This window comes from Fusarium mangiferae, assembly GCF_900044065.1.
Source record: "Fusarium mangiferae strain MRC7560 genome assembly, contig: FMAN_scaffold012, whole genome shotgun sequence".
Taxonomy (NCBI): Eukaryota; Fungi; Ascomycota; class Sordariomycetes; order Hypocreales; family Nectriaceae; genus Fusarium; species Fusarium mangiferae.
The window spans coordinates 499064-523587 of record NW_024573932.1 but is presented as its reverse complement, the minus strand read 5'-3'; the positions used below and the strand labels follow the sequence as shown (position 1 = coordinate 523587).

Here is a 24524-nt window from a genome sequence, read left to right as displayed (position 1 = left end):
AGCGCGTCCATTACCCAATTGACCATAGGCAGATGAACCATAAAACGTCTAATGTCGCGTGGCTATCGATCGCCGGCCCTATCGCCCCAGTCCACCTAGCAGTCATTCTGATATATCGAATATTACATATCCACAGTGCACCCCTATAACCTGTCAAAATTAAGGATTCACGAAGTCAACTTTGGATTTGCTTGTGGCAAGTATGTGTCCTTCATCGTAAGAATGACAAAAGCAAACAGTCGCTTTCTCCGGGCGTTGCGAATTGCTTGTGTAGTTTCTAAACAGGAGATTTTCCGAAATGACGTATCTTAATTATTATCTTTGGTGCAAGGTACGATCTTGACTTGCATCCCAACTTCAGATGAGACAAGCACAGGAGATTGTGTAGGGTTGTTACCTCTTGATTCTCGGTAATCTCGAACTGTTTCGTTGATAGTGGACACTATAGCAGTTTGGTGATCTATCTTGATTTATCCTTTTCCATGTGGTATATGAAGATGAATATGATATGCTTTTGAGAAGTGATACTTAGACATGAACGGCCTGAAGGCAATATGTAATGTATTGAACGGCTAGGGAAGCCTTGACGTGATGAAACCCAACGTTGAATGAATACACCGAGTTCTAACGGGGCTCGTTGACACTGTTCCTGTATGCATGTATGCTCGCTTACATCCATATCTCTGTGCCTCAAACCCGGCCAGGTGATCTGACTATCAAGTTTTAATGTTCTCAGGCTCTCAAGACCGACCTGGTTCATCTCAAACCGAGTTGCTGTGAATTTTACAATGAATATCATCTTGATGTTTTCAAAGCACGTTGTGGGTGTAGTCCTGGCCTTTGGACAACTCCCCGCAGGTACAGGGCAGCAAGACGAATACGATATTTCTGAACGGTCAAGACCAATTATAGAGCATTTGCTGTAAGGGGCTTCCTTGCTCTGTAGCTGCCAACTGTTGACAAGGAGCCTCCCAGTCAATGATTGGGCAGCAACAAGAAGATAGTCTAAGGTAGGTAGCCATGTCTGATCCGTAATCTTTCGTCTTGGCGAGTTTGAGCAATATCATCGTATCTACTTCCTGACAGGCTGGTGAACGAAATGTTGAGGCTCTACAAGGGCAAGGATGCCATCCTTCTGGACGAACTCAATCGTGCTTTGACAGTGCATCCTTCAGACCGACATTCAACGCGAGTCAAACGCAAATGGAAAACAGACTGCTCATCCTGAATGACCGCTGGGGGGCCTGAGCGCGCCCAGTAAGAAAAAAAAATAAAAAGCAATCATGAGCCTTTAGCTCTCGAAAAAGCAAAAGCTGCAGCAAAAGAACCATGTTCATCTACGTATGGTCTGCATATTAGAACCCAAGCCTATAGGCTTACATCCGTGTGGAGATCCCGGTAATTTCGCATGGCGTGCCGATCTGTCGCAGTTAGTCTAAGCCCGTTGTTGTCTCTTTTGTTTTAATGCCATCGCGCCCTTACAGTATCAAGAAAAAACCCATATCACATCGGACTGTGGAGAAGAGAGAACTCCCACCGCACGCTACTGCTCTGATGGACAAGGCTGGGCTCAGGTGAGGCTTCTGAATGGGGACGGCCATGTGGTCTAGCGGAGATATTGGATGCCGCTACGCGGGACTAAGGACCTTGGTCCGGGGCGGGAAGAGTGCATTGACGGTATTTCTCTTTTGAGGCTGCTGCATATTGTCCCCTACTGTACATACTGTGCTGTGCTGTGCGGCGACGGAGGGGATACCGCTGGTTACGGATATAGGGGATGCTGACGGGGACGGGGATGAGGAAGAGAGGCCGACAGGACCGTCAATCTTGCTTGGCATCATCTATCCGTGACCCGTGCTGCCCCCTCCCGGTCCTGCCTACCTACAGTACCTGCCTGACTCTGCTCTTGTCTTGTCTTGTCTTGCCTTGTGGGCGGCATCTGGAGTCTGGTGAGACACGGGAGTGTCAACTGGGGTATCCGCTGAGATCGGGTCTGTTATTTCGCTTCCCTAGCCTCCAGGTCATTATGATGCGTTAATTATCGTATGCCTGTCTGTGTACTAGGGAAACTAATTTTGAACAGAGTTTAGTACTGTGATGGACTCCAAACAGTCTCGATCTAATGTACATGACCGAAATCATCAGATCACTGGATGGATGTGTTGCTACCCTAAGTTACTGCACGAATGGGGCGGATGCAATGCTCGATCTGCCCTGATCTACAGAACGAGGCTGCATGGTCAGACTTGCATTCTTTGCCTGCCGAGTCTCCCAATTAGTCTGCACTTCTCAATGGGGTTACTCCAAGTCTCTCAGGTTAACCCCTCGTCGAATCTTCAAACCCGGTTCCTTTCAATGTAGGTAGGCATCATGTGCATCACTCGCCATATGCAAATGAGAAGAGGATACTCCAAGATCAAACCTCGCAGATCCAACCTCAGTGTGAGACATTGCGTGCTATCGTTTGTGATTGGGTTGTCCACAATGCAACGACTTCGCTCACCGCCATCTCAACAGCAGAAAGGAGGGCATCCTGTTCGTTCTATAGCCTCACACATGGAACGAAGGCAAATGCGCAATCACCAAATGGGCAGGTTTTTTACTCTTGTTGAGGACTCTGCTTGATGCGCACATGACTCTTCCCCTCTCTTGAGAGCGATGCTACTGCGTCCGCAGTCAACTTCCCAAACCAGAGATACCTGCATCTGCGCTGCGGAAGACGTGGTGAACGTTGTTTTGTGAGCGTCTGTTGATGAGGCATTCAATTGTTCACCGCTACAGAGTTGACGAGTCTCGACTCGACACTTAAGCAGAAGAAATGAGGCACGAAACGTAGAGCATGCTATGCAGGTGTCATGCATCTGTTACAGATGTAGAGAGCATCATTCGTCAGTCACCATGCACACTTGGATGTCATGTTGAGGCTCTTTGGCGGTGTGGCTGTTTCTGTCGACGAGCATATGCTCAGGAATGTGTTGCTCAATAGTCTGACTTAGGCCTAACCTTAAGCGTGAATACGAGAGCGAGAGCGTGAAGCTGGTGAGATTGAGAACAGTAAGGGGCTGTGACTGTGGACCCGGTACATCACCATCGCTGACTGTTATCGAAATTGTCTAGACACGGTGAGAACACCGTAGGGTAGTTCAAGTCTCCTTGAATAATGTGTATGTCTGTTGTTTGCAGTGGAAACGAGGCCGTGAAGTTGTGAGGCTGTGATGCTCGGCCGCTTGACGAAGTTAGTGAGAGGGGGCTGTTGAAGCCGCTTGAGATGTCCCATAAGAGAGCTTGTAGTCGCATTGAATGAATACATGAAAGCATGTATAACAATCCAACAGTATGAAAAAACAATATGCAGTGATTGTCGTGTCTCGATCCCGTTCTATGTGTCCTTCTCCAATGGCATCCTCATGAATGCCAGCTGCTAGATAGTCAACCTCCGAGGGTTGTTTAGACGTACAAGCTATACCTTTAGCTAACCAGAGTTAATAGACTGATTTGTTTGAAGACGTGCTACCTTTTAACTACTGTTTCTGAAGCCATTATCGCGCGTCCCTGACAAAGGCCACACATAACAGTTATAGATAGGAACTAGGCAAATGCTAGGTGACAGCTCCGTCAAACATCAACGAAAAAGATATAGACCTCCATGTATGTCTAAGTATCTTAATGCGACCGAATTGTATACGAGTTTGTGTATAGTTGTCCATATAGAGCTACATTTGTCTGACTTGCTCTTGCAATAGGGTAGGTTCTAAAGAAGGACATCGTCGATATGAGCTTTCTTATGCGTAATTTATACTCTTGACAGACAAAAAAGAAGAAAGAGATGTAATCCAACATATTTTTAGACGTAATATCATCAGTGCAGTACGTGTAGAGTTTGCCCCATTGTTGCATGTTTGCTCTCCATGACTGGAGAGTAATTACCTAAACTGACAGGCTCTGGTTCACAACAGACTTTGTGCAACACTTTAATGCCTGTAAACTAAAGAGTTAACTTGATAATATGACTCAAGAATACCGTTTTGGTCTATCGATATTAACCCTTGTGTGTTCTCACTTGACCTCTGTTGCAACCCTGACATCTGTGAAGCCATGAGCTGAAGCTCGCATGAACAAGCAATGAGGCTGGTATGACGCGACACAAACATAGATGAAAGAGTTATCATTAAAGAAAGAAAGAAAGAGGTGAATCTTGGGTTGCCCTTCGGCAGCTATAAAAACCCCTTTACCGCAATCTTCCAGGTACTGCTTCACAGGATTGAAGTCTGGGTCGGAGTGAATACAAGTCCCTTTACCATTCTTAAACTAGGCGGCACATAAAGTATCAACAAATGACTAGTACTAAGTTAGTCTTAGTCATAAGGCTGTTGCCTATGAGAGGTACAGCTTGGTCTTGCGATTTAGTTATGAGTGAATGTCTGGTGCCTCTTGGAACTCTCCTTCACATGACCCCTGGCCTGGACATTACGCGAGAATTAAAGCTAAATGGTAACTCAAACTGTACAACAGTCTTAGGGAAAGATAGTGAAGGCCTCTGGTAAGACCTTCCCGTCACTATCTCACTGTTTGATAGGCTGGAGCTCAAGATCAAAACCCTACTGTTTTGCCTAACTTACAACCCGAGCCTTTGCCAAACACTACATATTTTCCTCTTTATAATACTCAACTCTTATAAAGGAGATGCGCATATTTCTGATTTCCTTACTCATATGTACTTGCTGCGAACTAAGTGTGCATCATTTCAAGCTGTGAGTAGATGACCTACAAAGGCTGGGTAAACTATACCCTCGCCTCCTCCGTGTTCATATGCATCAGTCACTTCCAGGTTCAAGTTTGGATCTTAGTAGGTTAATACTTCTTGGTGCCTGTTTTGTATTAAGTGAATGCCTTTAATCTGCCATATAAATAGTCCGGGTCTCTTCAGAGAGCCTGAGAAGAAACATGAGACAACATGCAGAAGGAAGCCCTCACACTTTAACGATGACGCCTCACCTTGATCCCATAGAGCCCATTAGTGTGCTAATCGGTTTTCGTGTGGAATGCCACGACTCTGACCCTAGATATGCCAGCAAACAGCAGACACAGCTGGGAACGAAGGGCAGTAGTAGCTTAACCACTGAATGCAACACACCCGACAACGAACATGACTTCATAGAAGCCGCCGCAAATCATCTATCCCGAAAACAAGCCCCGAGCCCCTTCACCTCGCTTTTTCGATCCTGGGAGAGCGCCATCGAACAACGAGACTATTTGATCAAAAAGGCAGCTTCCCGCGTCCTGATTATAGCAATCTGGTTGAAAGACCGAGCAGTTTATGATGCGGAAAGTATTGCAAAGTCCCTGGGCTATGTGGACTGCCCAGCCACACCCGACGAGGAAACAAGACAGCTGTATTTCCATAATGACGAGATCTTTATTACGGATGGCATCCCAGCATCCGAAAATAGGATACTTGCAACTTTTGGAGGAAAGGATAGCAAAGCTGAGCCGATACTGATATCAGAACTTACCATTGAGAAGCCAAAGCTCTTGTCTGAGTTGATGTCTGCAGAAGTTGAGCTGGAAGGCGTTATCGGAAAAGGTGAAATTACTAAAGAGTTGGCGTCTGAGCTATCTCGCCGTACCGAAATTCTGGTTTACGAGCAGTATCACCTTCTTGTTCGGGCAATCTGTGGACGTCCTCTTAGAGATGGGATAACAGAAGATGATCTTTCGCAATGGTTATCAAGAGTGCCATTTCGAACTAGAGGATGGAATGATGCAACATCACTCAACACAACCGGCCAACACTTGGAGAAGATGGAACAATAAAGAACAGCTTGTATAGCGATGGCCGGCTGTATTGATAGAAGAAGAATTGTGCTACATATAAAACACAAGATGAAATGTAGCTACTGCAATTGATGTCGAGTCAAGACAACTAATGGATCACTGAGTGACACTGTGATATGTAATCGAGCCTCATGTTGTCATAAATGAAGACCATTGCATTCGTTCTCGACCACTGCATGAACTCCAGCATCTGATAAGTCATTCATATCCTAGTAGCTTTGAGGAGACAGCTCTGTCGGGATCGATATCCTGAACTATGCCAAACATGGAGGAAATGAAGATGCCATTAGCTTTAGAAACATGAGAACGTCTAGCTGCGGGAGCCCATGGTATCAGGCATGAAATTGTCAAATGAAACGAACACTTGGATAACAAATTGTCGTTGTATTAAAGCTTCTGACGTGTTATACAAATCTGGTGCCAAAGTTGATGAGTTTCTACCTTGCCGTTGATATTCACTAGAAGTTGATGAAGTCACTTATCCAACTTCTCGAAATATATATATATTACCCTTGGAAGGCTCGTTTTTATAAATAAATTTGTTTTCATTGACCTGTTGGTTATTAACAAAACCACGTGATTGTGTCATTACGTCCTGCAGAGTCACCGGTGCTGTGCGAACCTCCTAACCTAACAGATGAAGTTCTCTTTTCTCCCCATAAATGATAACTTGAAAACGATCAACACTCACAACCGAAGCCAAAGCAATAACCTCCTTTCTCCAACATGAGCTACCCGCGCAAATGGCCAGAGGCCATAGATGCACTGATAGGATTTCGCGTAGAATGCCACGACAAGAACTGTGACTTTGCTAGCCAGCACTCCATCAGCTTCAACAGTATTCGACCTTGTTGTTACATATCTGACGAAAACTTCTGGCAGGCCGCTGAGGACCATCTATCTTGGGAGTCTATTAGAACACCATTCGTCTCATTCTTCAGATCATGGGAGAGGGCTTTAAACTGGAGGAAACACCTTATCGAGAGAGGGGCAAGGGAATCATGATTGTTGCGGTTTGGTTGAAAGACTTGTCTGGAGTCTACGATGCAAACAACATCGCACAGCGTCTTGTAGCCCTTCAAGACCCGAACTAAAACAGCCGCCTGCGACAGAACCTTGATAATTGTCGTGGAGAACTGCTCGTTCAAGATGGCGTCAACTACATGGAATACAGAATCCTGGCCTGCTTCGAGGGCGACAGCCTCGAGATCGAAAGACGATCCATATCGCCACTGCTCAAATTCCCCGAGCACAAGCTTGTTGTATCTATTCCTAGAGGAACTCTGCCAATATACGACAATTCTAATCTGAGCATCATCCATCAATTGGAGTACGAAATGCTGAGCCTCACGGGAGTTCGAAACGATGCCAAGCTGTGCGTACTGGTACTCGCAATGTGCGACTGCAGAATGGAAATGAAGGAGGAGAATAAGAAGTTGACGATTAAGGCCACGGAGTACTGCGGACACTACATGTTGAAAAGTGGAATTGGCAGATATAACTACTCCTTCGACGTTTCCTGTTAGCCATGTCGATGGCACTCTTATCTGGACGAAATGCAGTATGGTAATATGAATGCTATCAGATATCCAAGCTGCAAGGCGAGGGTAGTTATGAGTGCAGTCGGCTCGCTTGGAGAAAGATCATGCCACCTGTTGCGAGGCAAATGAATACAGCCGATGTCTCCCCTGTGCATGGTGATATACATATCGCTCATGGATGTAACGATGCAAGTCAAGAGAAACCAAGACTGCTTGTGAATGTTTACGATAAATCGTGGTACTTTGCACTCATTCAATACGTATTCAGCTCATACAGCCGACCCTAACTTCATATCATGAACTCTGCCATCCTGGTCTTGTCAGATTATTTGGTGATGCAGCTCAGTGCCGTGTCAGCACTGGAACCCTGAACCTCGCCAATGAGCTAGATAATTACACACTTGGTGATTGGCTGACCAAAGAACCATTCGACTCGGCATTACACCTCCGATGCAGCAACAAAGTTAAAGAGGAGTGGGTTGTTGACATGTTCATTCTGTCATGTCATGGCCGGTTAAAAGCCGCATTCAGTGGAACTGATGATCCCCCCCACCTCGAAGGACATTCACATGCTCAACAGCTGCAATTGTCTTTGCATTTTGCTCAATATTTCTATTGTATGAGGTACTTTATTAGCCAGTAGGTGCGAGATGAGTGATTGGGGATGAATCGAAAGCCAATTGAGGTGACTGAGTTGACATCATGATACATGATATGATGGAGGGGATATTGCTCATGATGTGCAACCCCGGCAGTCATCTTCGACTTAACAAGAGACCCCCACACACTCACCTATCAAAAACACGCGTCTGCAGTAGGTAATACTCGGCATTGCATTCTGTTGGCCAGCATCGGCCGCTTTGCTCCGTCATGATATCAACGGGCTACTTTTACCCCTCACCTGCGGGCATAAAAAGGTCAAGGTCGTTCCATTCCCAACTCTTCTTCCTTTCCTCTTCATCCATTCATCGGCTCGACCCAAGAAACTCGAAGAAAACCCAAGGTTTGTATCTAACTTGTATGAAAGGGCTGCTCTGACACATATGATATGCTAGATATCATAACCTGTACGGCCCTCCTAAGCTACCTTAGCAGCCATGGAGCCTTTCAGCGGTAGTCTTGTCCAGACCTGATTGGGACCTCTCAGGTAAAGTATCATGCATGAGCCGGTGCCCATTCTTTTCTCATCAACATGACCAGTCCAGACTGGTCGTGTTGATGATAGGGGGATGTGGCTGAGATTATACGGCAAAACTTGATCTGGATAATACCAGCGAAAGGATCATGTCATCTCCCCCATTGACCACTAGACTCTAACAACAACAGGCCCAAGATCAAAATGGCCCCTCCCGCTGCTGTCTCCCCTCCCTCTCGCTCTGCAGAGCTTGCTACATCTACCAAGCTCCCCGTCATGAGCAAGAACATCAACACCAAGACCGTTGAGGAGATGCTCGGTCAGTGGGATGACTTCAAGTTTGCTCCCATCCGTGAGAGCCAGGTCTCCCGCGCTATGACCCGTCGCTACTTCCAGGACCTTGATAACTATGCCGAGTCTGACATTGTTATCATTGGTGCTGGTTCGTGCGGTCTCAGCGCTGCCTACATCCTTGGCAAGAAGCGTCCCGATCTCAAGATCGCCATTATCGAGGCTTCTGTGTCTCCTGGTGGTGGTGCTTGGCTCGGTGGACAGCTCTTCTCCGCCATGATCATGCGCAAGCCTGCTGATGCTTTCCTCCGCGAGGTCGGTGTTCCTTATGAAGATGAGGGCAACTACGTCGTTGTCAAGCACGCCGCCCTCTTCACCTCGACCATCATGTCCAAGGTTCTTCAGATGCCCAACATCAAGCTCTTCAATGCCACTTGTGTTGAGGATCTAATCACCCGACCTTCCGAGGAGGGAGTCCGCATTGCCGGTGTCGTCACCAACTGGACTCTTGTTTCCATGCACCACGATGATCAGTCTTGCATGGACCCCAACACTATTAACGCTCCTTTGATCATCTCCACCACTGGCCACGATGGCCCCATGGGAGCTTTCTGTGTCAAGCGCCTCGTCAGCATGCAGCGCATTGAGAAGCTTGGTGGTATGCGTGGTCTTGACATGAACCTCGCCGAGGATGCCATTGTCAAGGGAACCCGCGAGATTGTTCCTGGTCTTATTGTTGGTGGAATGGAACTTTCCGAGGTTGATGGTGCCAACCGCATGGGTGAGTTGAATATGTCAATTGTGGTAATTCACTTCATCTAACATACATTAGGTCCTACATTCGGTGCCATGGCTCTCAGTGGTCTCAAGGCTGCCGAGGAAGCTCTCAAGATCTTCGACACTCGCAAGAAGCAGAATGATCTGTAAGAGACGTCACCGAAGGCCATAGCTAGGAAATGGAATATGTGAATTCAGGATCCTGGACCTCGTCTCTCATTCGAGGCATGGAACCTTGTCATTCATTTAGTCTGAGCGACTGGAATTTGGAAAACATGAACCCAAAGTCGAATGTTACTCAGAAGAGAAGCCAAGTAAAGCAACACTAAATTGAATAATTGCCTGCAATGTCATTAATCTCGCTGTCGTGATATCATCATTCCGTCCGCTTGTGTAACACCATCACTTCTTATCCTCCACCACTTCTGTAACCTCAGTAGTGTCCTCGGCCTCATTCTCCCTCGTAGGAGGGAACTTCATTCCCCTGTTCTTATCATTCGGATGCGAACTCGGTCCCCAGCCTCCAAGGCCATCGGCCATGGCAACTCCTCCAAGCCCAGAAATCGGTCCAGCTGTTACGCTACCCGCAAGTTGATTCTTCCCGACGCCGGGTTGAGTATCAGCCCAAGTGCTGAGCTCATCGCGAGTCTTGCCCGTGTACTTGAGTATATCTTCGTCGCTGAGTGGTACACTCTTTTTGCCGTCTTGGAAGCGCTCATACAGCGTCTTCTTGTCCTTGGCTTCCTCGGAGGGATTTGATGATGACGACGACGAGTTGCCCATGTTGGTATTGTTGATAAGGAAGCTTCTGAATTTATTCGAGATCGTGTTCTTTGCAGAGAAGATGGCTTGCTGTGGAGTGGTAAAGATGGTAACTTCTTGGCAGGTGAGCTTCTAGAACATCCGTATTTATAGAATTGCTGGGGCGATTGGCCGCTGGAAGCTGAGTGCCTAGCGTCACGAGGCGTACAGCGTATTCATACAAACAGGGCGATTGATTGACGTCCTCAGCCCCCACAGATCCCTGCCTGTCATTCCGTATACCCGATCTGGGCTGCGAATATCTGCAGGGCGTACAAGATCAAGGCAAAGTTTTGCCGGGATCGAGTTATCCTATCCTGATCCAGCAAAACTTCGCCTCGATTCTTCATCCTTCATCATATCTAGACTACCAACACACTCTAGCCGAGTCAATAGGATTAAAGACCGTACTAAGTGATAAAAGTGCAATGCAGGGCTCTTTTATGGGGTTCTTCTACGTCTGTTTGCAAAGTCTGAAGCTTTTCTCTCTAGGGGCTCTTTAACATTGCAACGCTTACAGAAGCAACTGCTTCACGGGAAGATTCCTGATCGTTTGCAATTTGGTACTGAGTACACCTAGATTATATCTGTAGTACCTCATGATATCAAAGCCTGCTGAATTAGTCTCATCTGCCACTAACATTTCCCTAAGCACCTAGTTCCTATCACTCTACTTGAGATACTCCTTCTTACCAACCCTCTCACAAACCCCCTTCAACACACCACCCAACCACTCATAATCCCCAATCTCCAAATAAACCTGCGCACTCGTCCTGATCCAAAACCTTCCCCCATGGAGAAACAGCGCCACAAACGTCTTGTAATCACCAATGAGCGTATTCAGAATCCACTGGAACGCCGTCTGTGTCTCCTCCGCTGAGATGACAACCTCACCCTCTTTACCCTCCACAGTCCAAACGGGCAACGCAATGTTGGCCATACCACAATTTCGCAACGTGCCTGTGCTGTTCTCCATGTATGTCGTGCCTAGCTTCTCAGCTACTAGCTCGCTGCCTTTCTTGTTCAAGTCCCAGATATACTCCAAGATGGCATCTTCTCCGCCGAGAACTTCCTCTCGCCATTTGATAGCGTCTTTTACACAAAGATAGGGCGAGTTGTCAAGCGTGCCGACAAACTCAAAGTTGATGACGAAGGGATATTTGGAGCTGGGAGGGAGCGGTGTGATGCGTTTCACCAGCTTGGGCACGTACCCGTGGCTGGTCGCGAGTGTCGTTTGAATAAGTGCCTGGTTGCGCTGAGGCACGTAGAAGACGGCGCATCCACGTGGTACGTGAAGCCACTTGTGACAGTTGGACACGAAGAAGTCTGGGTCGGCGGCGGAGATGTCCAACTTCACCATCCCGATGCCCTGAGCGCCATCAACCATGCTCAGCACGTTGAGACGGCGACAAGCCTTGATCATTTCTTCCCAAGGGAATACAACACCTGGTCGAGAGGAGACGACATCAAACGTACAGATACGAACCCGCTTACCCTCAGACTCGATCTTCTTGACAGTATCTTCAAACTTCTTGATGATCTCGTCGTCGTCTAGAGGATATGTGAGCTCGATCTCACGATGAGCCACTTTTCCGTTATAGTAGTCAACATAATAATCCGCGACCTTGCCGCAAGCTTCGTAGATGGTCGAGAAGCTGATGATGACGTCCTTTCCGTCTTCATTCCACTTCATGTTTCGATACACTGTGTTAACGCCGGTAGTGGCATTGGAGACAAACACAACGCTGTCCACTGGGGCATTGAGAAGCTTTGCGACAGCAGCGCGGTTCTCATCGAGGATTTTTGGATATTCATAGCGAATGAATGGATCAGGACGAGCTTCACTAACAATTATTAGACCAAAGATCAGTATCAGGCGATCGAATGTCTTTACCTCGCATCCTGATACTCGCGGAATTTTGTTCGGACAGCCTGAGGATATGTACCGAAGGAACCTATAACTCCTGTCAGTTTGAGGTCTCACTCCCGCTTGGACTCTTTCATACCGTGATTAAGATTTCTCCATTCTGGATCAAACAGAAACTCCTTCTTGATAGCGCTCCCAAAGACTGAGGTGTTAGTCTTGCCCCGCACAGGAAGCTGCTGCGAAGATCCTTGACCAATAGAACCCATGATGATGATGTGTGTCTTGTATAGTTAGAAGCTAGACAATGGCTGAACGTTCATCCCATTGAACGTTGTCTATGATGGGCTTGACACGACAACTTATACATTCTCGGCTCATGCTATCATGAGTCAAATGATACTGTCTAGTACGAGCTGAATACCCCACATCTTCAACGTCAACGACGCCCTTAGTCGCCAGACCCGAGACCGACCCCGTGGGTACCCGCATCAGGGCGTGGTAAGGCGCTCTTCGGCGAGCAACAGGAGTCATTCAGAATGCTCAACGCCAGTTAAACGAGATACCCAGAGCTTGGGGAGGGTCTCCAATTCTTCAAGAGTCACCTTGGCATGCGCCGATCGCGGCGAACAATTAATCAGCATGTGAGTAGTGAGTCTTGGAAAAAGAAAGTCAACTTTCATTCAATCAATTGTAGTGTAATGCTACTTGGCTTATCCGCCATCCCCAACGCCTTGTCATAAATGCTCCGAGGGATCTGGGCCCTGATGTTCTCGCTAATCTGCGACTCTTTGTATATGAACTTTGCAATTGTCCGTCCTAAGACAACAACCTCTGCCCTAAGTGCTCGTAGGCGTGCCAGACCTGTGAATCAACCTTGCCGACTTTCGTATCCCGACGCCCGTACACGGTGGTATGGAGAATTCTTTGGCGATGACTGGGCGTGCATCGCCCTGGCTCAGCGCAGATAGCGCCAAAGCTGCATCCGCCTCCCTTTGTGAGCGAACATGTTTCATAACGAGGTTGCACCGGTCATGCGAAGACACCAACAGTCCATGCGACATCTCTGGTGGCAGTATAGGCGGCGCCGGACTTGCAGCGAGATCCTGGCCGCGCATGAAAGATGCCTGGCTACGTCGGATATGTGTCTGCTTTCGCGTGTTATGCGAAACAGGCATTAACGGTTCCGTATGATGCATCACTGGTGAGATAGATTGCAATTGCCCAGTTTCTGTGAATGGTTCCGGGGTATCTGGAGGGAGTTCCATTGTTGGCAGTCGGTCGAAAGGTATGATATCGCGGGGATCTGATGGCTGAGGCCTCAATGGAGCCAGTCGTAGTGAACCTAGTGTTCGCTTGGAGGGAAGAGACACTTCCTCACCATCAATCTTCTTGCGCTTGCGCTCTCGTGCTCTCGACTTGACTAGACTGGCTATCGAGCTTCCGTGGAGAAGCACCCTTTCAGGTGTAATGATTTCATTCGGAGGCGCCATCTCATCGCCCAAGAGGTGTGCTCTTGTCTCGGCACTTCGTAGAGTTCGCCCATGATTGGGGTTGAGTGTCGAGGGAGGCATGCTGGCTCGCTCCAGAACACCTGGTGCAGATTTGCGCGACCGCTGGGCTCTAGTTCTGACCCTATCAGGTTTGCCTTGGGGTGGCTTCAGAGGCGCGTCGGCAGGTGGTAGCGTCTCTGTTGTGGTGACAATGGCCGGTGGTGTAAAAACTGGTGATTCTAGGGGACCGTGGCCAGTGATTCTGTGCAGTTCCTTTACTATTCTCGAGCTCCAATATGCTCCCGTAGCTTTTGTATCACGGAGGGCAACTGGGTAAGCTGCAACAGGGCGTTTCGTCTCCGTCTTTTCAGCGTCCTCGGCAACACCACTAGACTCCCGCTTCTTCTTAAGTTTGGGAGGCTCGGGCGTTTGCCATAGCTTGGGGATTTTGCCTTGTAAATCAGATACCCAGGCGTCGCAGTCCCACTCAACCCAATAGTCAATAACGTCACCCCATGAACTCTCTGGGGGCTTGGTGTAGTTAACGAAGACGACTTTACCACCCTTTGCGTGGACTGCCTTGGCGAATTCTCTGACCATAACCTTCAGCCCATGGACTCGCAAACTAGTACCAAGGATTAATAGGAGGTCGGGACAGAGAGCCAAGTCGTGTGTCACAATGGGGCTGATGAGGTGCGCATTGGGATGCTCCTCGCCGTAGAGCACAATGTCGGGCCTTAACTTTCCGACACCCAGTGCTCGCTTGCCGCGTTCTTCTCGGGCAACCGTAGCGCCTACACAGTGAGGGCATTCAGGCTGCTGGCCTGACATTGTCTCAAGCTGGCGTTCGTCGTCGTCCCACGAGCATACTCGACCACACAAGAAACATCGCAGAAGCTCCAATGACCCATGGAGGAAAACACATTCCACGCCTGACTTTGGAAGGTCGCGACGCAGATTTTTTACTGCGGTCAGGGCTTCATCTGTCGCACATTGGTCGGATTCTGCTTGAGAAGCAGGCACCGTGCTTTCAAATTTCGGCTGACTGCATTGAGACTGCTGGCTAGCTTCGTTATCCGACGACTGCTGGGACTTGTCTGAAGAATTTGTGTCCGTCATTGCATTCACCTCATCAACCATCCTGTTGAGCTGGTTTATGTTGGCTGTCGACTTTCTTGAAAAGCGCCCACGGCTTCCAGGGCCATCGTGGAGGCAAGTCGATAGTCCAACCTTTTCTTCGATCTGATCAATATTTTGAGTGTAGCAGCGTACGAGCTTGCCACGATCTCTCAAATGACTGATGAAACGATGTGAACTTGTAGGCTCCACGTCCCTAACCTTCTGGCGTAGTGTGGTCGCGAATGTGTAGAAAACGGATGTTCGGAGAGGATCTGACCATATTGACGCGTCGAACATATCCTTTCCTTTCATATTAGGCAAAGTGTTCTTGCCAGAGCCAAAACTTGCTTGCGATAAGTTGATTGGGTTTGAGGGCGGGGTATCGTCGACCTCTGATGGCGATGTGCTGCTGCGCCGACTTGGGGCGTCTTCTGAGGATGTGCCGGAAGAGAATGGATCAAACAAAACGGGCGGAGGAGATGATAGAGGCGAAGAGCTTGGTGGAATTGTAGAATCGGCTAAGTGACTGCGCCGTGTCCTCCGGAACACTGACGGTGGTGGGATATTTAGACCCTCGGGCGGAGGTGAAGATAGAGGAGAACTCGGAGGCTGGGCCACAGCTATTGTTGAACGGGTCGTCCTGGGATTGACCACGGGCATCCCATCTAAGCGGACCTGCTGCTCTTCATCGTCTGGGTGGCCTTCGACCTGGATTGTGTCTGCGATCTTTTCCTGTTCCGGTTCGGGATCTTCCAGTTGAACCTCTATTTCTTCCTTCATAACGACCGGGCCCTCCTCAACCTTAGCAGACACATCGTGAACTATTCTTCTCCTCTTGGCTGGCCGGCGAATGTCCAAGTCGGTGGATTTATCATCGCTCGAGCCTTCGTTCAGACGCGCCTGTTGCGCTGCCGCGTCGAATTGAGCGCTTATTAGGGAGTAGAGACCGTTTTCAGAACGAAAGTCCTAGTCCGATTAGCTATTACCGACAATTGAGTGTACCAAGAAGCCACTCCAAAGCGCATCTGGCAAGCGCTGGAGTGTCTGATAGAGCTCACAGGAATGCCCGAATTTGTACTGATCCCAGCACCGGTTACTACGATGACCTTGCGGGCTTTTAGCAGGCCATTGGCGATGTCTTGTAGTTCGTCCTGGGAGTCTCTGGAGACGTGTATAGTCGGCATTGTGGGCAATGTGAACAGAGAAAGTCGGCCGCGTCGCGATACAATTGCAGGCGGGTCTAAGCCGCGATCGCGTGAAGCCGACGACGAGAATCACAGGTGAAGCTTATAGCAGAGAAGTTCGAGAGAAGCTTGTCGTCATTATGGTACGGGTTCGGTGGTTTCGCCAGGAACGTGATTGTCTGTGAGGTTGTTTGTGGTGTGAGGTTCAAGTTTACTTAGTAAGGTTGTGGCGGGCAAGTGACTTGGAGTTAAAGAGGTCCAGAGCCGGGGTCGCGACCGGGAGGGGACCGCGCCGAAGTCGAGCGATCGTCAATGGCCGGTATAAGCAATGATAACAACAAGATTATTACGAGCTAACTTGAACCCGAACCGTGCCTTTTTGTGCTGCTTGTTCAATCCACATGTGCCAGAGCAAAGAAAAAGATATCCAGAAATCTGCCACAACGCGAACTCAGGACTTTTTGTCCAAGTCCCTGTTAATTGTGACGCGCGCTTCCAGAAGGCTGGGCTGAGGGACCTGTCGATGGGTCTTTAGGTAGTTCAAAGGCCCTTAGGAAACTGCTGACGGTCCTGTAGACGCGGGACTGTCGCTAGACCGCTGAACTGCCCATCACACGGCAGCGGTTCCACTGATCCCAGCATTGGATGGCCGATTTGATTGACAGTGAGCCTCAGAAGAAACACGCGACAAGATCGATTAAAGCACCTAATGCAAGCACCCAACTTGCATCTCCAATGGGCTACTAATTCTATTAAAAATACACTATTTAGAATCGAAAACGGACAATTGCGCTCTCTTCAGATATCGACCAACACGTCAAACAGTTTCTGGAAATCAGATGGAACTCCCAGGCCTGTGATCGCATCCCAGCCCTTTGCTGCCGGCCAGCCTCCTGGGCTGCCACCCTTTCTGAAATCGCACGATCGGCTCTCTCCTTTGGTAACATCCTGGAGAGCTGCTTGCACTTCCTCCGAATATAGAACTTCATTAAGCCAGCCCAACACTTCTTTGCCTTTTCGAACACGCGCGTCGTTAACGAGCGCAAGCATAGCTGCGACGACAGGCGCACTCGCGCTGGTGCCTCTAAGACCAACTGCCTGTCCTTTCAAGCGAGTGATGAAACTAGTGGCCGAAATCGAAATGTCAGGTACTCCTCGGTTGCTGGCGTTATAGTGGCCGTCGAGATGGCCATCAAGAGCCTTGACATAGCTCTTGATGGAAGAATCCTGCCACTTCTCACGAGGGAAGTGCTGAGAGAACCCGCCTCCACTGAACTCAGCACCTTCAAAGGGTTCGACCCCAGAAGTGACGCCGCCAACGCTTGTGACCCATGGACAAGTTGCGGGGAACACAGACATGGTAACGTCTTTGTCGCTACCGTCATTGGTTCGACAGGTTGAGTTGCTTGCTCCCTTTGCACCACCATCACCAGAAGCTGCCACAATGGTTGTACCACGTGCTGTCAGAAGACCGAACAAGGAGCAGACACGCTCGGCGTACTTGCGAGGAACTGAGACTTCGTTGTCACCATATGAGATGGAGAGGACGTGAGGGATCTCGTCGTCAGAGAGATCAAGAAGGTAATCGAGGAATTCGAGATAGGGTTCGTTGTCGTTGTACTCCTCGGGTAGTTCTTCACCGTCGTCGTCCAAGGTAGGCCCACGACCATCGGCAAGATAGTAAGTGATGTTAGTCGGATAGCCCAGGGCCATGCCATATTGAACATCAAGAGCTGCCTCATTTCCTGAGTCGAAAAGTTCCTGCGAGTTGTTCGCACCATTGATCAACTGGACCGAGAAGTTGTAACGGGCTTCGTAAAGGGGCTTTGCATAGATTCTGAGAAAGTCGTTGCTGTCTTCGTAGTTGGCGTTCTCCTCTAGAAAACCAGCAATACCGAAGCGAACTTGAGAGCTACCATTATAAGCAGGGTAGCTGATGTTGTACTGCTCACGGAGACAGTCGGGGGTAACAGCTCGACTGCAAGGAGTGGCACGCTTCTCGAGCTGTAAGGTCTCAAGCATGCTTGGTGTCAGAGCTGGATCGGGAGTGGTGAGTTCCTTCTTGGGTCGCATGAAGTTGGCAATCGGGTGAATGAAGTTGACGGCATCGGCAACAGACTCAGGTACCGAATATTGATTTGTCCGAAGAACAGGCTTTTGGTCCTCGAACTTGTAAAAGCCAATATTGGTATCGAGTAGATCCTCCGCTGCTTTGACAGTTGTCTTGACATGAATCCAATCCTTGTCCGGCGTTGCTTTTGCTGCAACACCTTTACTCTTCAGCCATCCCAGTACCTGGCCAACATCTTTTTGATCTGGATCTCGGAGGGCAAGTGCCTCTTTTTGAGTGAGGTGGTTCTGGGTGTATTTCCCAGATGTACAGTCGCGTCTTCGTAGGTTCGTCTTCAGGTTGTCGATATCAGGTTGTCGCAAAGCGATAGAGAGCCGCAACGTATGGCTAGGATCGACAGCCTGGTCGATCTTTTCCCATCCGACTGGAAGGACAGAAGTATCTTCGACTTTGACAAATTTGGCCGTACTGAAACCAGCCAGGGCCAAGGCTGTAAAGAATATCATAGGAACCATGGTCCTACTTAACACAACCAGTGTGTGAGAAAAGTATTAAAGCAAGAACTAGATCTTGTAATGTGAAAAACTGATCAGAAGATTGTTGTGTAGGTGCAAAGACGGGATGTGCCGTCTGTCGAATGAAGTGATTGTTATCCCTTCTTCCAAGTTCCCAGTAACAACTGTATGCGAGAACCCTTCGTTCCGATCGACGAAACAAACACAACATGATCTGTGAAACGACGCGGCATTGTCTATAATATGTATGCTACCAACAACTCCACTGCCATAGGGGGATCGCTGTAATGCCGTCATATTAACGGGGTCCAGCAGCTAAAAATGGCGGATCTGAAACTTCATCTCTTCACATTAAAGCGGGTTTATAATAAAGGGAGGCGTTTTCTCGTGTTGCTTGCACATCACAATATGGAGCTTTGAACTCCAAACAGGGCAATTAAATCGCATGTTGAGCATTTGAAAACGGAAATTTTGCTAAGCGAAGGAAAGAGAGTTTATAGCTGAGTCGTGCAGGCAACTTGTTTGTCCAGTTATAGCTTTATCTTGGAGGTTGTTGGGTTAATAGTCTGGAGTATGATGCCATGAAATGGATCTTTTCAACAGACAGAGTTGATGCTAACGGCTTCCGGTATCGGCTCCACCAAGTTTCTTTCGACCCCACTCATGGAAGTGGATCTCACGTGTCTGATCACCTGACGATAGTCGCTGGTGTTTCCAGGCGGGGCAGCACCAACGGGGAGTACCATCGAGCCTCAAAATTTCCAGATGGACCGATGAACTCCCCGCTACACAACGCCACGCTCTTCTTGTCATGATGTCTTATTATCCACAGAAGCCGAGGTTGTGCAGAGACTCCCGTTTGCATTTCCAACTCAATGTTCCGTAAAAATACCGCATAATTTCGGGCTTAATAGTCTTGCAAACTCCGACGTCTACCAGTCTTGATCGACCATGGATGAATAGAGACTACTGCACCTGTAGGGGCCGGCTCAACTATCCGCTTTGATCTCAGCCCAGAGACTTCGACTTTCTTGACAGGGCGAGGAGAGCCAAGACTCAGAACGCTCAATCAACTCCGCCTTGTTCGCCCCCATCCGCCGCTAGCTTCGAGTGATGATGCTCAAGAAGATGTGATTTGTTCTCTTGCTGTCAAAGGGTGCAACTCATCGTTCCCGAGTCACCTCAGACCCATTTGTGCGCAGTCAAGTCCACCAACCAATATCCACCATGTTGCAGGATTCTTTGGCCTTTCAAGCTCCACAGCCGATGGTCCGAAGAAAGTGACGACGACCCGAAGACGCTAGTGATTCTCGTCGAGACTACTCTCACTGTATTGGTCAACAAGTTTCTTCATCCTGGTCTCGGGTCACTGGTGGCTTCATCGTGGGGTTTGCAATTGGTCAAAGAAACTACATACCGCAATTCTTATGCATCTTAACCCAGCCGTTTCATTTGAGCTTACACGCTGTGTGCGTGGGATTAATTGTCACCCACGGCATCACGCCAATTAAGATGGACGTCGGTCTATCGTGCATACTCTCCCCGGAGTTGCTCAGGCATCCAGCTCGCCCAGAAGTCAGTTGTGGATGTGACATCTCCGCTGTTAGACCCAGAGAAGCGTGGGTGCAAAACCAGCAGGGGTTTATTTCAGCAGCTCGTTTCGAGAGCTATGTATGCTTAAAAACTTGGGCCTATGCTCGGATTCTCGATCCAACTTTTCTCTCTTCTTTCTCCCTCAACCCATCTGCCCATCTGTTTCTGTGTCTTTCAACACCAGACTTTGAGTGACCTCTTCATATTCACAGTGTTTGTTTGTTACTATTTATCCTTGCAGACCATACGTGACCTCCCATAATGACTGCTTCTGAACATCTGAATGTTTTCAAGGGCCCTGAGTCGGTTCGCAACTATTTCGATCCTGAACAATCACCACCTTTGCCCCTTGTTGAAATCCCTGATAGCCTCAACCCATATCGTCAAGATGGTGTCCGAATCTATGCTAAGATGATGACCATGCACCCTGCAACAAACGTCAAGGTGATGCCAGGTTAGTGCTTCATTCTCACACAAAACCACCGAGTATGTAGCTGATTCCCGCAGCTATGAACTTGTTAGAAAAGGGCGTGCAGCCCGGCAAGACAAAGACAATCGTCGAGAGCAGCTCGGGCTCAACTGTCATTTCAATGGCCATGGTTGCTCGCGCTTTTCACGGCATCGACGACGTCCACGCTTATCTCAGCAACAAGACGAGCGAGACAAAGTTGCGCATGATGCAGTTCTTTGGCCTCAACGTGTAAGGAACCTAGCAGATATGACCTTTAAGATTATTACTAACACAAAAGAAGGACTCTGTTTGGTGGACCTGCTCAGCCTACACCCGTTGATGAGCGAGGTGGTATCCGAGCTGCAGCTCGAAAGGACGCAGAATCTGAGTCTGTGTGCAGTCCCAACCAATACATCAACGACGATGTGAGTTCTGTGCTATAATTTGGGCCATGAAAATTAGAACTAACAGCTTGCAGAACTGGAAAGCTCATGTGCGATGGACTGGTCCTCAGATTCACCGTCAGCTCCCCGAGATCAATGTGATCGCCGCGTCGATGGGCACAGCTGGTAAGGCCAATGTTCCCCCAATTCAGTCCGTTATTTAACATCGGTACAGGCACTATGACCGGACTAGGTACCTATTTCAAGCAAGCCAAGCCTTCTGTGTACAGAATTGCGTAAGTTCACTGCTCTGAGCGGACAAGAATGAGAACTAATGTTCATAGCGTCTGCACCAACACTGGAGAACGTGTCCCTGGCCCTCGAGAATATTCTTTAATGAGTGAGGTTGAGTTCCCATACCTCACATCTCACGATGCTCTTGAGGAGGTTGGCGCGCCAGACTCATATTCCCTTTCGTTGGACCTTACCCGACAAGGTATTGTGTGTGGCCCCTCATCGGGCTTCACTTTAAAGGGCTTGTTCCAACGTATTGAGAAGCACAAGCAGGAGGGCACACTATCAAATCTCGCTGGCCCTGATGGCGAGATTCACTGTGTTTTTATGTGTTGCGATCTACCCTTCCAATACTTGAATGAGTATTTCCAGAACTTGGGCCCTGAGAAGTTCAGCCCTCTTCGCAATGAGGTACGTCAGATGGTTTCATTATGGAGAGGATTAAGCTAACAGACTCAGCGTTTGAGGAACGTTGATCTTTACCGATACGATGATGCCTGGGAGCTAGACTCTTTGACTGCTCTATCTAACTACTTCTCCATTCACCCTCTGGGTACTCATGACACCGTCCTTTCACTCGCAGACCAGATCGACAAGGCTTTGACAGCTTCTGCCAATACCCAGATTCTCGATTTCCGATGCTCCTCGGATTATGATGCTTTCCATCTCCCCAACTCAGTCAATATGCCCCTCGATGCACTCCGAAATGGGCCTTCCAGCGGCAGTCCTTTCGCCAATCCCGCTGATGACTGCGCCATGCTCGAGGAGCTCTGGCTTGAGCTTGAGAGTCTCTTCAGCGTCAAGGACAAGGCTGGCAACCGGAATGCCAGCGCCGAGGCTCTCATGTCTATTCTTCGAGGAAAGAGAGTCTTGACACTGTGCTACGATGGCGACAGCTCTCGCGTGGCCAACAGCGTCCTTCGTGCCAAGGGCGTTGAGGCAGAGTGCATCCGCGGTGGCTACAGCGCCCTCGCTAAGTTGCAAATGCCATGCAATGACACCTGCGAGGTTGTGTCTGTTCCCGTTTCTGTTGAGGTCTGAGCTGGAGTATCTTCAAACTACTTGCTAGTATTTGGATTCATCATTTCTTTCACATATGAGATCCGGCCGGACGTGCAGTGGGCGTCCGGGGCCGGCCGATGTCTTGCTGACATCGGAGTTGAGCTATACAGGAGTTGTTCTTTCTTTTGCCTGATTACGATTTATGACCGAGATATAAAAGAATATAGTCGCTGGTTAGTGCAAGCTTCAACGCCACAACGCCATGCGAATTGAGAGGTCGAAACCAGAAGTGCAGTGGGTTTCTGGGGTTTTCGATGGATTTTCTTCAGTGCGGAATATACGAAATTGCAGAGATCCATGGCTATCCTAACTTCAACCCTGTGAATAAGAGCCCTCTGTAGCAAAGTTTTCAGTGAAGTTCACGATGCTGACAGCAATCTCCCGAGAGCGGCAGCATATGGGCTCTATCGCATTCAATATGACCGAGCTTGAGAGATCAACTATCCTTCTAGCAAAGTTCTCGAAGGGTTATGGAATAATTCTAGAAGAGATAGGTTGATTCCGCGGAGGTTGCTGGTGTTCCGCGAAACGTGTGGCGATAATGACTTATGCATTCCTCACAGGCATAGTCATGGCTGGAATAGGTAATTCAAGCTCCGGCGCGCCAACGTCTAGGCTTATACCGTCAGTGAGGGTGTTGAAGATAGTGTGGTTTGGAAGGAATGTAGACGGAAGTAAGAGTGCTTGTCTCAGACATAACAAATAACCTACAGGCAGACGGACGGACGGACGAGAGATTGACTCAAACAGAACTCTTACATAGAGGAAGGCCTGAAAAGATAGTCTAGCATGTGTCAGAATACACAACTTATTGTGTCTTAGAGCCACTTTATTCGGTTGAGATGAAGATCAGTGGATCATCACGAATCTACGACAGCACCAACACCGGCATTGCTTCACTTTGACACATCAGAGGTAACGGAAGAGCAACATCCATTATTTAGCCCCTAGTTACGAATTCTAACAGTTCAGGTTCCCGTTCCTGCATCCATTTCATAAGCCACAGTCCATAAACTCCAGTAGTGCAAGTTACAAAGTCTCGACTTGGCGATAGCAGACCATCCAAGATGCAAGGAATGAGGGACGGGTGAGCCGGTTTCCTAGCGTAAAACACCAACAGGTAACTAAACGCCAGGCACAGGTCATATGATCTGCAGTGACAGCACGTCTTATCGTTAACGCCGCTGGACACAGTCTTACTGGTAAGCTTACAAGGGATGGGCTTAAGTGAAACGCCTCTGTGAGTGTGTATTTGAGTCAGTTTATTAGGGGTTCCTAAGGCAGAAGAGACAGGTAGAAGAAAATAGAGATGGATAATGGCTGTTTGAGGATTATCACCACAACGGCCAACTAACATTCCAGAATAGAACGGTTTACCGATACATCGGAAAGATGGATATTGGCAATTCTATCAAAAAGCTTGATAGTCTCCCAAAACACATTCTCTTGAACCGCATTATTCCCCTTTCAGTCCCCAAACCGCCTCCACACCAAAAGCGTCAATGGTTCACTTCCGCATTCGACCATGCGGCGTCAAACTCGATATCCCCACTGAATAGTTTTCCACGGGCCTCTTTTCTATGTCCGATGAGTATTCTTTCTCTTTGAAGGCTTGGAGCTAGAAGAACTCAGGAGTATTGTCGCCGAATTGAAGGCATTGAATACAGCCTTTGACCGTTCATGCTGAACAATTTGCATTATCGTCATACAAGCGACGAGATGAATACCCTTGCTTCCAGATCGTCGGGATGAGGCGTCACACATGTCTCAGAAGTTTCAGGGTCTAAGCGAACCAACAAACCAAAGACGCCTGACATTTCTGTATCCGAAACAATCAGCAGCCCTGCATCGAATCATGTCACCAATAGAACCGCTGCACGTAACGCAGAATCATCTGTTTAACACCACCTCATAATTAGAAACAATATATACACTTCAGAGCGCCTAATAAAACCCTTAACTCTAAACCAGGCACGAACAAACATGCCGCCCTAGAACAGGCCATGGCGTCGGTCGAAGCCGTACCACATCCCCCCCATCCAAAGAGTCTAGCCTAAAGCTTATATCCTCTCAAACCAACTATTGAAATGGGGGGGAGGGTTGCGTACTTCGTAG

At 48.5% G+C, this 24524-nt stretch overlaps 8 protein-coding genes across 8 annotated transcripts; 4 read left to right on the top strand and 4 right to left on the bottom strand.

Annotated features, from left to right (window-relative positions):
* Positions 1-788: 788 nt before the first annotated feature.
* FMAN_07940 (uncharacterized protein) lies at positions 789-1228 on the top strand (the record flags this gene model as incomplete). Its single annotated transcript, XM_041821353.1, has 2 exons — positions 789-922; positions 1087-1228. The coding sequence occupies 2 exons, from the start codon at positions 789-791 to the stop codon at positions 1226-1228; spliced, it is 276 nt and encodes a 91-aa protein (XP_041687142.1).
* Positions 1229-4983: 3755 nt separating this feature from the next.
* FMAN_07939 (uncharacterized protein) lies at positions 4984-5814 on the top strand (the record flags this gene model as incomplete). Its single annotated transcript, XM_041821352.1, has 1 exon — positions 4984-5814. One exon carries the CDS (start codon positions 4984-4986, stop codon positions 5812-5814), a length of 831 nt encoding a protein of 276 aa, XP_041687141.1.
* Positions 5815-8715: 2901 nt separating this feature from the next.
* On the top strand, positions 8716-9729 carry FMAN_07938 (Thiamine thiazole synthase; the record flags this gene model as incomplete). Its single annotated transcript, XM_041821351.1, has 2 exons — positions 8716-9583; positions 9635-9729. 2 exons carry the CDS (start codon positions 8716-8718, stop codon positions 9727-9729), a joined length of 963 nt encoding a protein of 320 aa, XP_041687140.1.
* Positions 9730-9981: 252 nt separating this feature from the next.
* Positions 9982-10362, bottom strand: FMAN_07937 (uncharacterized protein; the record flags this gene model as incomplete). The annotated part of the gene is made up of 1 exon (XM_041821350.1): positions 9982-10362. One exon carries the CDS (start codon positions 10360-10362, stop codon positions 9982-9984), a length of 381 nt encoding a protein of 126 aa, XP_041687139.1.
* A 688-nt stretch (positions 10363-11050) lies between these two features.
* FMAN_07936 (uncharacterized protein) lies at positions 11051-12513 on the bottom strand (the record flags this gene model as incomplete). The annotated part of the gene is made up of 3 exons (XM_041821349.1): positions 11051-12224; positions 12275-12335; positions 12387-12513. 3 exons carry the CDS (start codon positions 12511-12513, stop codon positions 11051-11053), a joined length of 1362 nt encoding a protein of 453 aa, XP_041687138.1.
* A 570-nt stretch (positions 12514-13083) lies between these two features.
* Positions 13084-16040, bottom strand: FMAN_07935 (uncharacterized protein; the record flags this gene model as incomplete). The annotated part of the gene is made up of 2 exons (XM_041821348.1): positions 13084-15822; positions 15870-16040. The coding sequence occupies 2 exons, from the start codon at positions 16038-16040 to the stop codon at positions 13084-13086; spliced, it is 2910 nt and encodes a 969-aa protein (XP_041687137.1).
* A 798-nt stretch (positions 16041-16838) lies between these two features.
* FMAN_07934 (uncharacterized protein) lies at positions 16839-18626 on the bottom strand (the record flags this gene model as incomplete). Its single annotated transcript, XM_041821347.1, has 1 exon — positions 16839-18626. The coding sequence occupies one exon, from the start codon at positions 18624-18626 to the stop codon at positions 16839-16841; it is 1788 nt and encodes a 595-aa protein (XP_041687136.1).
* Positions 18627-20480: 1854 nt separating this feature from the next.
* FMAN_07933 (uncharacterized protein) lies at positions 20481-22388 on the top strand (the record flags this gene model as incomplete). Its single annotated transcript, XM_041821346.1, has 7 exons — positions 20481-20673; positions 20727-20919; positions 20972-21095; positions 21149-21239; positions 21289-21349; positions 21398-21758; positions 21807-22388. The coding sequence occupies 7 exons, from the start codon at positions 20481-20483 to the stop codon at positions 22386-22388; spliced, it is 1605 nt and encodes a 534-aa protein (XP_041687135.1).
* Between the last annotated feature and the right edge of the window lie 2136 nt (positions 22389-24524).